This window comes from Vitis vinifera, chromosome 12, assembly GCF_030704535.1.
Source record: "Vitis vinifera cultivar Pinot Noir 40024 chromosome 12, ASM3070453v1".
NCBI lineage: Eukaryota > Viridiplantae > Streptophyta > Magnoliopsida > Vitales > Vitaceae > Vitis > Vitis vinifera.
The window spans coordinates 14159203-14170691 of NC_081816.1; the positions used below are offsets into that span (position 1 = coordinate 14159203).

General features: G+C 38.9%; 1 protein-coding gene and 1 long non-coding RNA gene across 2 annotated transcripts; both read right to left on the reverse strand.

Annotated features, from left to right (window-relative positions):
* Positions 1–4433: 4433 nt before the first annotated feature.
* On the reverse strand, positions 4434–5798 carry LOC104880943 (uncharacterized). Its single transcript, XM_059741248.1, has 4 exons — positions 5059–5798; positions 4870–4947; positions 4653–4760; positions 4434–4560 (listed from the first exon to the last, which is right to left on the reverse strand). Exons 1-4 carry the CDS (start codon positions 5395–5397, stop codon positions 4489–4491), a joined length of 597 nt encoding a protein of 198 aa, XP_059597231.1. The 5' UTR covers positions 5398–5798; the 3' UTR covers positions 4434–4488.
* Positions 5799–5978: 180 nt separating this feature from the next.
* LOC104880944 (uncharacterized) lies at positions 5979–7577 on the reverse strand. The gene is made up of 4 exons (XR_002031203.2): positions 7230–7577; positions 6383–6958; positions 6142–6282; positions 5979–6035 (listed from the first exon to the last, which is right to left on the reverse strand). It is a non-coding gene; the product is annotated as an uncharacterized LOC104880944 (long non-coding RNA).
* Positions 7578–11489: the final 3912 nt, after the last annotated feature.

Genomic DNA, 11489 nt, shown 5'->3' on the forward strand with positions numbered 1-11489 from the left:
AAAAACAACTTCTCTTGAGTATGCCTTCATTGAACCCATAAATGAGTTCATTGATTTTGCAACCAAACACCGATCACCCACTTCTCTGGAGAATTCATTTAATGCCCTTTTTTAGGACTTTTTTCTCATCTTGAGTTGCATAGCTTTGTTAGTTTCTGTTGTGTTTTTTTCATCCCTTTTTGTTGTACTGTTTATGTTGTCATATCCCTCTTTGAAGGATAATTGTTATAGTTCAGCCTATTTTTTGGTACTGTTACATTAGTTTTCTATACAATGAGTAGTATGTTTCTATTTCTTTTTTTAAAATCCCATTAGACCAACTTCCTCACAACATAAAGCTTCACCTATAATTTTCCAGTATTTATTAGAATGAGTTCCATCACACAATAATCCATTTATCACGCGTTAATCAAAGGCCATATAATACTAATCAAAAGTAAACGTATAATTCACATAAGACAAAAGAAATCATATATATATATAGTCAGCTGAAATATAGAGGAAACATAGACATATATAGACATAAACATAGACATATATATATAGTCAAGTGAAATATAGAGTAAACATAGACAACAGAAACAAAGATGGCAATGATTTGCATCTACGTATGCTAATCCTAAAGAGCTCTCGCTGCTATCACGGCTTAGGAGGTGGTGGTGGAAACACCGATCAGATGTAAGCCATCATGTCCTCATGCTGATTGTCCTGGCGATCAAGCCTCTGGAGGATATGCGCAAAGGTAGCCTGCTGCTGATCCATGCGATCCTCAATACTCTGAAATCTCTGCTGCATACACTGGAATTGCTCGGTGAAGCCTGTCTGATAATGATCCATGCGATCCTCCATAGAGTGGAATCACATATCCTTGACAATTGCTAGCTCCTCAATCCGAGCGCCCAGTGAGCTGATCTGAGCACCTAAATCCATCCAAGCCTGACTAGGGCCGTATGGAGCTCGATGAGGTGATGTATGTGCATGAGGTGGATCAGTGAATGATGGTTGCGAAGATGTTCCCGCTGTGTGCATTGCGTCAAACGTCATCCCCCTTGATACAGTCGGCCCCAACTGGCAACCCTCGGACTGCTGTGCATGGATATCAAACTCAGTCTGTGTATGCTCATAATCTCTCTGAGGGGCAACCCCACCCTCCATCTCCCCAATCTCCGCCTCCTCCTCAACGGCAGGCTGTGATATTGGTCGCTCCACTTTCCTAATCCATGATCCATCGGGGCCCTTCTCAAACTTCATACGGGCCAACGATTGCTCATCATATGTGTCATAACTACTTGGGGCCTCAAAGTCCTGCTCCTTGCTCAAATCAACCCCGGCATCCTTGAATACTCGTGTCAGAAAACGGCCATAGGAGAGAACACGTGTGGAGCTCTCGCAGCATGCAAGCATGTGCATCATCATCACATATCCAACGTCAATCCGTCTCCCCGTCATAATCGAATCAATGAGAAATGCCTCCAGATATGATACCTCATCTCGATGGCCGCCTCGTGGCAAGAGAATGTACAAGATCATGTGGTGAAGGATGCAAGATCTGACTGTTAGGCTATGTGCTGATGGTTTGCCCATCCCCCGTGCATCAGCAAAGCCGCACATCCTCTGTATCGCCTCTCTAGGCTCGAAACCCGCCAGAGTGGGCCAAGCCTTAGACTCATATACCTTGAGTCCGACTGAAGCGATGTCTAAAATGTGGCATATGCTCTCCGGGTCAAGCTTGATCTGCACACCTCTAACGGTCAAAACAATTGGCCCTCCGTGTCCATATGTCACTCGCGAATAGAATGCCCTCACTAATGTCGGAAATATCGGCTCGAAAATAGTCACTAATGGAAGCCACCCCATACGTGCGAATAATCCCTCAAAGTCGAAATGTTGTAGTTGGGAGAAATTAATATTTCTCCCTGGAACAACCTTCCTGTGGGAAAACTTCTGCTTGTACCTTTGGTATTCCTCCATGGAAGTGAAAAGACCGGTGTCAAACCTTGCCTTTCGGCGAGCCTCCGCCGCACCTGGCTGAGATGGCTCAGCAGGGCGCTTGCCCTATGCCCTAGAGGCAGCCGTATCTCTCCTAGGCGGCATGAGAGAGTCAAAATGAATGAGACGACGGTGGTAGAGAAATAAATGAGCAGATCAAAGTGATAACAAACCGAAGCAAAGCAGATTGGCGTGCGGGAACAGGTGAGAAACCGCCTTTGACGCGCGCTGAACGAGGACCCCTTCCAATACACACAGCCGACCTCCCAAAGATCATTCCACACCCTTCAAAACCCACTCCGAAGCCATGATATAGCTGCAATGCCATTCAAAGTAGGTTTCCCAAGCTGAATACCCAAAACCCTTGAAGCCTGAGATTGTCAAAATGCCGCGCGGGGGGTATTTCAAAAGACAACCCCACGAATCGCTCCATCGCTCCACCCGTGGTTGACCCCCTCTGTAAGTAAGAAACCGAAACAGTCGCTTTGGCTTGGAAAGTGTGAGAGTTGCTTTGACTCTTGGAATTCCAATACTCTATAACAATTAAATGAAATTGAATATAAATTTCATTTCTAATTGATTTCAATTGAATACCTATGAGTGCAAACATATATATATATATATATATATATATATATATATATATATATATATATATATAAGTGATAATTTAAATTTATAAACAAATAATTAAATAATTTAAGGAAATTTCATATTGAGATATAAAGTTTTCTTAAATTGTTGGAATAGTAGAAGATAATTACATTTTGTAAATTAAACTAAGATAAAATAAAAAAAATCCGAAAAAATGTTTTATTTTATTTTATTCTTTTGGGGTTGGCTTAATGTTTATTTTCTATTTTTAATCTTATTATTGAATAAAATAATATTGATTTAATGGATATTTTGTTTTTATTCTTAAAAAATAACATTTACCACTCCTAAATTTTAAAAAATAATTAAGATCTTACAAACTAAATTGTAAATAAGCATTTTAGGATATTGGACTAACTTAATATTTAATTTTTAATCAATTTCTTTATATTGAATACTTTCTATTAACATTAATGACCATTTTTTAGAAACAACACAAATCCTCTATTTTTTCATAGCAAAAACAATGTCAAAAGTAGTTCGACCGGTCGAATGAATGCGCGCCAGGTGTACCGACTGGTCGACCGGAGCACTTCAGCCGGTTGATCCCCGGTCGCAATAGCGGTTGTCATTTTCTCTCTCTCCCAGTAGCTGTGTGTGATCGGTTGAGGAAACAGGTTGACCGGTCGAGTGTCGGTCGATCCTCGGTCGAGATCCGGTCAAGCGCATTTTTCGACACTCTCTCTCTCCTAGTGGCTGGTTGTTACCGGTCGCAAACCGGTCGATACCCGGTCGAATATCGATCGAAAGTATTTTTTACAATCTTTCTCTCCTAGTGGCTGTGTGTGACCAGTCAAGGAGGGTGGCTTCCCAGTCGTGTGAACACCATTGACCGGACGTGATCCGGTCGAATACCGGTTGAGGGTTTTTTAACCTGTCGACCGGGTTTGGTTGACCGGTCGGAAACCGGTCGATATATATTTTAAAGCAAGGTCATGGGACGGTTCGTGGGGTCGCCATACATACACCTTCACTGTACTGAATAAATTGTAAACGCTATGTACACGTGTTGATGCATAGGTTTTTTATAGTTTGTAATGGCGGTGCCTTTTATTAGATGTTTTGAGAGAGCGAGGGAAAAAGCGACTTCATCAGAACCTTCATTAAATATATAAGCCATAATATTCGCAATACAATGTCAGGTGTATATACTTTTTCGTGTATAATGTACAATCATCTTTAAAAATCCTCGTCACATCCTATTGAAAAGTGTAACTCAAACTGCCATGAATCGATGCCGATGCGCATTATGTGATGAAAGCAATAATCTGCCCAGTAGCTTCAATCTATACTTCTTAATCTTGGCCTGCACTCATTCATGTTTAAAAGACATATAAGGAAAGGTTAAATAAGTTGTCGATGCTATGCAATTTTTATATAAATGATGGCATAGTGAAAGCCTATATGTACATACCACATCGATGGATTTGGAGAGTCCCCCATTGGACCAGTTGTCCATGAATTTCATAATAAAAACGCCGCAGTCATTGCTAACACAAAGAGCAATGTGTAAGAACTTAATATGCGTGACATGGGGAGTATAATATTTGGAAAATGCTATGAAATCAAATTAAACTTAATTGTGGTAAACACTAACTCATTTGGTTGGCATGGTACGTCTGGCATGACAAAGCTGTACATGTTCAAGTCTATAGCAACCATTTCTTTCTTGTCGGCAACAAGCAATAGATCAACCTTGGCCTTAAAGAAGCAAAGTAATTGACATTCAAACTTACAGTATGTTGTACAATGCAACTAATATTAGGAGAGTAGAAGGTACCTTACCAATTTTTGTTGTATTCCACTCATACAACTCCTTTTTCTTCCAGGCCGAGAATCCAAGAGCTAGATTCGTTTGTTATGCAAGTCATAGACATAAAGTGTCCAATGGTTTTTGAAAAGGACCGGTAAGTAGACCTGCATGATGCCACATACAATGGATTAGAAAATATAATGGGTCAAGGAGATCAGAAGTGAAGAAACATAAAACATTGGAATGCAACTCTGACCTGAGTAACATTCTGATACGAACCATCAAAGGCATACATATATGGATCAAAACGCGCAACAATTGCATCGTGCGTCAAATGTTTTGCATTGGAACGAATCACCATTTCCTGTATATCAGATGAAAGTACTTAATGCATGGAAACATGTGCAAACGTGTGGACATGTTATCAGAACAAGGGAAATTCAGATGTAGTGGCCATTAAAAGCATTCATTACAGCTATGTAGGGGGAGAGAAATAGTTTTGTCCTTGATTCATCATCGAATTGCAACATTCGACAAAATGCATCCACGACCTAAAAGAAGAAATGATTAAAATGTAATCAATATTCAGATTGACTAATGAGATGTTACATCACATTAAAATTTAAAATTATGCAAACTAGTGGAAAAATTGAAATATTAACATCATTGCCAATCCAACAGTCTCCCTGGAAAGACGCGAGGTTGCCTCTGGTTAAACTTGTGTCGTGCATTGAAACAAGCTCCTCGCTGCCAACAAAACCATATATGTTAGGGTAATACCATTTGTTACATGTGGAAACACTTGAAATTGGAGTAGTATATGATATAACATGCCTGGGGTCTAAGTCCCCATCAAATACAGTTGCAGCTGCCTCTTTTAGGTCCATCTTGATGGCAGAATGTCGGGTTTGTGCCTGCGCTATGAATGGTGACAATACATTGGGAGCCATCCGACGCACTCTCCGTTGCCTCCCAATGCTATGGGATCGGGCCACAGTCATAGAACGCAAAGGTAAGGGGTCACAGACGACTACTTCGTCATCAGCTGTTTGTGTGGAGTATCAACAGATTAGTTAACTGAACCCCAATACAATTTGACATATTTTCTACGCACTAATGCAGTAATGAATGTGCCCCAAAATGTTACCAATAATAGGTGGCTGGCGAATAGGAGTGTCTGGTACTTCTTCGGTGCAATGGAATGCCATGTCATATCGGGCAGCGGGTGAATCATGCTCGGCATCGGGAAAGTCATCCGCTGCATAGCCCGAGTGATCAACAGTAGGGGAATGTACACTTCTTTTTCTTCGAGCATCCAATCTTTGGATCAGACCACGCATGATGCCAAGCTGATGCTGAATGCCCTTTTGATAAGAATTTATTTGGCGTTCAGCTACGTAGTACTTATCCAAGATTTCCTGTCACATGAGAACGAATTGGCATAGGCAAATTTAATTTCAAACTAGTTAAAAGAAAATTGGTTAGAAGTTATTAACAATATAGCAATGATAACCAAATTGTTATGTGATTCAGATGGATTCAATGCGGAAAGTAACAAGTAGTTTTAGCATACATTACTACTTGTCGGTCCACTGTCATCCTCGACATGTGTACGGGGAGGTGACGATTCATCAAACGCCTGCATTATGAGAACATCACGCATGTTAAGAACATAGAAACATTGGAGGTATTCAAATTGCATGTAAATCAATATATAACAAACTTCATGCCGAATAAATGACTACCTGGCCATGTCCAAAACTCCCAAACTCACTTATCTCAGCAGATAAGCGCTCCTTTATCAACTCATCTGACCATGCTGAGAGTAGGGGCGCTGTCATCGGAACATCAACGGAAGGAATTTTGAACTTCATTACGTAATGGAGCTGCACAATGGAAATAAACATATGTATAATTCTTACTTGTTGGTACTGATGTTAACAAATTCAAAGTTACCAATTAATGAATGTTAAAGCAGGCCAATACCTGGAGGAAAAGAATGCAACCATGAACCCAAACGCTGTTCCCTTGCTTAAATTGTCTTATACCCTCCACAAGCTGGTCAACAACAAATTGGCCCCAATTAACATCATTTCTGAAACCATCTTCATGGATGGTATGCCACAAGTTTCGACATCCATCAATCCTTTAGGTGGGGGCTAATAGCGTCGCACAAGCGTAGTAAATGAATCATCTACGGAACTCCTCCCCAATAGGTAAGTTGAGGAGTCTCTCCTCACATGTGTTGAGGGTACCGAACGGATGATCAGACGGGGTAGTAGCAATATGTAGAATTCGTCCAGTCGTCGGGAGGCCAAAGACAAGGCCGACATCAGCAGCTGTCAGATCATACCTTCTGTCGGATGTAATGTCAATGCATTTGTAGCCAACATTAAAATGGGCAATCAGCCATATACAGATATTATGTCGTATCTCCTTGCAATTTAAGTGAAGAAGACCTCCAAACTGAAGGTCTCGAACCACGTCCAATTTCTCAGGTGGCAGCCTGTTGCATAGTTTTAGAAACCTTGAAGATGAACAACGTGTGTATAATCTGGTGGACTGCATTGAAATGGTTGGAGGTCAGTAGTAGTTTACACATGAATTTTATATATGAAAAAAATTAACATCAATAGGAATACGTAAACATTGTGAATAAAGCAATAAAATTGAATGAACAAACAAACATATTCATGTGGAATCATAATTTATGATTGGATGTTTATGTTATTCAATCTTTAACATAAAAAACAACTATAGGTCGTAAGTTGGAAAAAATATGAAGTATCCGAAATAAGTTATCAATATTTAAAAACAAGAAAGAATGCATCACCTCCGTAGTGGCCATAGAAAAATGAAATGATTGTTGTAAGCTTCAACCTTGGAAGAACGAGCACCTGGAAATGCGTGTTATAGCAGTTATTGATGACCTGGAGAAACTAATAATAAAGGGAAAGGTCAATTGACTATTTCGACAATTAATCTGTTTGATTAATTTGGTAATGGTGTTCCATAATCATAGTTGTAAGGAACAAATAAATGAAATACATAACAATATGACATTTTAGGAAAACGCTTAGAGTTTGGAAGCAAACACGTGTATGATCGATTATCCAACCAGCAACCAGATAAATTACTAGATAATTACCATATGGACAACGTGTGTAACAAGTATATCTAATTGAGGACAAATTGAAAGACAATTTTTATGACGTCTTAGAAATTGATGGCACATTGAAATAGGTGCAACCAGAAGATAATGCGATAAGAGGACTAACTCACAACTTGGAAATAAATATAGGGGAAGTCTCGCTTTATTGAAAAAAAAATTTGTCACCCTAATACGTAAAATAATGTAACAGAAATTATCATCCTTAATGAGGCTCCAAATAATAAATGCTCGATAATGTAGAGACAGAGATGGAATTAAATAACAACTAAAAAGAAACTGCATTCAAAGTGCACTTTCAATTAAGTTGGTTACTGAAAGTAACTCTAAATAAGAAAAATTCCAAAATAGTGCATCGTGCCTATAAATAGGGCAATACATAAAAACGAGAATCAACAACCCCATACCATATACCATACAACATAATGTATGGAATGATACAAAATGAGGAAATTGTACAACCAAATAAAATGCAAATGTCACGGCAACGGATTATTACATTTAGAGCGGTTGTGACCTATTCCATTGCATCGAGAGCAATGAATTGCTCTCTTATGACAAAACTGTGATTCAATGCGCCTTTGTCGGGGTCTTCCTGGAGGACGTCTCACATGAGGGGGTTGGCAAGCAAGAAAGGAGTTGCCCGCGCAATCTATAACATATCCTCCATCGTCACAAAGTTTCGGCATATTGTGTGTTGGTAATGGTTGAAACTGACCCGAGTAAATCAAATCTTGCATGGAGACATGAAAACATGGGTCAATATAGTCATACACGTCGTGTCTCAGTGTGCGGATGACAGCACATACGTGTGCACATGGCAAACCGGACATTTGCCATGTCATGCAAGTACACGTACGTTGATTCATATCGACAACCAAATAAACCTCTCCAGTAAACACCTTAAACGTCCCTCCCAAATAGGGTAGCACACTAATCGGACCAGACCTCATGATATTTGACATTAACTTCTCTTCAGTTTTCGGTCCAACCACGCTCTTCCACTTTTGTGTACCACGCATATGGGTGTCCAACATGGCTACAAGTTTATCCATGTGCATTAACAATAAAGTATAAATTGTTTGGTGACGCTCTTCTCTTAACCACGCATTGAACGCCTCTGCAATGTTACTTGTCATTTTATCCCATCGCTTTTTAAGAAACTTTGACATTGCCCAATGTTCGGGATTGTTTTCCGCAACCCATTTTGCTAGGTTCTCATTGAAGCGCACAAGTTTTTCAAATGCCTCATTGTAGTCTATTTCCAACCTAGCATACGCAATGCTGTCCAAAAGTAGCAAAGCATCTTCTTTTCCTTTCTTTCCTCGAATGTTTTGCTTATTGAAGAAGCTAGAAAAGTTTTCCTTCACATGTCGATAACAATACGCATGATTTCCTGTCCCAAACAACTCGGAAACACTATGCAAGATTCCCTGATGTCTATCTGATATAATAACAACTTCTTTACCATCTAATACCCCCTTTAATTTATCCAAAAACCAATACCAGTCCTCATAATTTTCTGAACTTACCACACCAAGGGCTAGAGGGAACATTCCATCATCTGCATCATATGCAATGGCAGACAAAAGAGCTCCCTTATATGGACCGCTTAGGTGGCACGAATCAATAGCCAATACAGGTCGACACCCCATGATGAACCCTTGAATTGAAAATGCATGGGCAATGAACAATTGCATGAAGTGACCTTCTTGGGAAGTGTACTCCGCAATTGTGCCCGGGTTTATTTCTCTTAGCCTATGGCATAACCAAGGGAGAAAAGTGTAAGAGTCGCGTGGTACTCCATATATGCGCTCTTTTGCCTTCTCTTTAAGGTGCCATGCTTGGTTATATGTCAATTGAACCCCATGATCACGTTCAAAATCCTTACAGATTTGACGAGGAAGATAGTCTGGAGTGGTTCTAAACACATCTTCAACAACAACCGCACCTCTCTTTGAAGAAACCTTCACCTTAGATGAACACTCATCCTGAGCTATATGATTATGATTCACTTGGTAAGTATGAACTCGCAAGATGACATTTCCCTCGATAGCGTGAGCTGTTATCTTCCAAGGACAACCATCAACCGAACACTTGACAGACATATGCGTAGGGGAATTTTTCTTGTACTTGTATTCAAACCTTCCACCTAATGACATCTGGTAAATTGCATTGCGAAACTCCTCGGCATTTTTAAATGTATGTCCAGACCCTAATATTGCCTCACGAAAACGAATCGATTCCAAAGGGATGTACTCAGTATCTGCAGAACGCGACACAAAACCTCTTGATAACATCATAGTTTTAGGAATTGGATCGCATGATGCATTAGAGGACGGGAACGTGATAGGTGGATCTCTGCATTGACATATATTAACATAATTAGAATACATGATGCGTAAATTGATATTCACAATATTTTAAATAAACATTGATGTTAAAGTCCATTACCGAAATGCCAACTGTGAATTCGGGATATTTGCTTCAATGGCTTCCACAGAGGGTAAGTCTACTAGGTATACATTTGCAAAGTCATCACTATGGGAAACCACGTTATCCAAATCATCCTCATCTTCTAAATCTTGGATGACTCTGGGATTGAACTTCAGCATGTAGTGCATCTTCATCACATCAAGGGAAATGTCAAATTTCTCTATGATTTTTTTGGTGAAATCTTCAAATGCCATTCCTTTATATATGTGAATACCTTTGCTTCTTCCACCCAAGTATTCCCATTGCCCATCATTTTTTTGGACAAGTTTGCCACCCACGAAAATGTAACAATATATCCTATTAGTTGCGTCCATTAACCTATACAAACATAGCACAAATATCATATTATAGACCAAACAATTATGCATATTATAGAAAATGGCCTTCATATTTTCTCTCATATGGCCTTTTGCTTTGAAGTTCACACTATTACTAGTCGCCATGTCTAGATTATCACGCATCATTTATGCATATACTTTTCCAAATGTTACTTCACTTATTCTATTTTTCACTGGTTGGTCGACTCTTCCTCTGTTTTTTGCAGATTGCTATGACCCTCTAGATCCCAATAGGAACATCACAATTACTTTTCAGACTTATAAATGGACAAATCATGCCAATGTCATTAGTGTTTTGGCTCATACTCAATAGACAACTTCAAATTTAACTTCATTTCAATTTGGTTCAATTGTATGCTGAAAATAATATTGAGTTGCATGTGTTTGATATTTAGCAATTGTGAATAGTAAACATGGAAAGAGGTATTTGGCCACTACAATGATTGTTAGAAACCATTCTGGATTTCAACGAGAAATCCCTTAATTGGTTTCTTATGTATTGACTTCCTTAATATTGGATTTCAAAAATAGAATTAAGGCTCATTAAACTGCCTTTAAACTGATCTGTTTCTTTATTTTGCATTTATATTCATGTTAGCTACAGATTTCATGAAGTTCAAAATGATAATCTATCTACACATACTAGGTATCCCACAATATCTCATACTATAGGGTTCAAAGAACTTGGGTTTTTTTCGAAAATAGGTAACAGGCGAACTAGCGTACTAAACTAGACTGCCACACGAGGAAGTAAATATAATGCTCAATGATATAATTTGAACGAAAGGACAAAAAATATGTTTGCAACAAGAAAATCTATTTGCATTTACTTATCATATATTAGAATAAAATTGCACCTATAAAACTAACTTTTCAATTCAATATGCAATGCTAAACCAAACAAACATAAGTGAACCAAGTAAAATGCAAGGAAAATCAAAATATATTTTTATGTCATCTTCAGCATCACAATTATCATGAATGGCAATCGAGGGTTCTCATATTGATGGAGAAACAAGTGAATCATGGTGACATCACAGTTTAATAAAAAGAAGTGATTTTTCCATGTCAAGGCTATCAATCATGTAAA

Coding starts and splice junctions, on each gene's coding strand:
- LOC104880943 (XM_059741248.1), bottom strand. CDS start 5,397: ATGACTGTGGCCCGATCCCATAGCATTGGGAGGCAACGGAGAGTGCGT. Junction 4,761..4,869: donor TTCTCTCCCCCTACATAGCT/GTAATGAATGCT, acceptor TCTGATATACAG/GAAATGGTGATTCGTTCCAA. Junction 4,561..4,652: donor CGTATCAGAATGTTACTCAG/GTCAGAGTTGCA, acceptor GGCATCATGCAG/GTCTACTTACCGGTCCTTTT.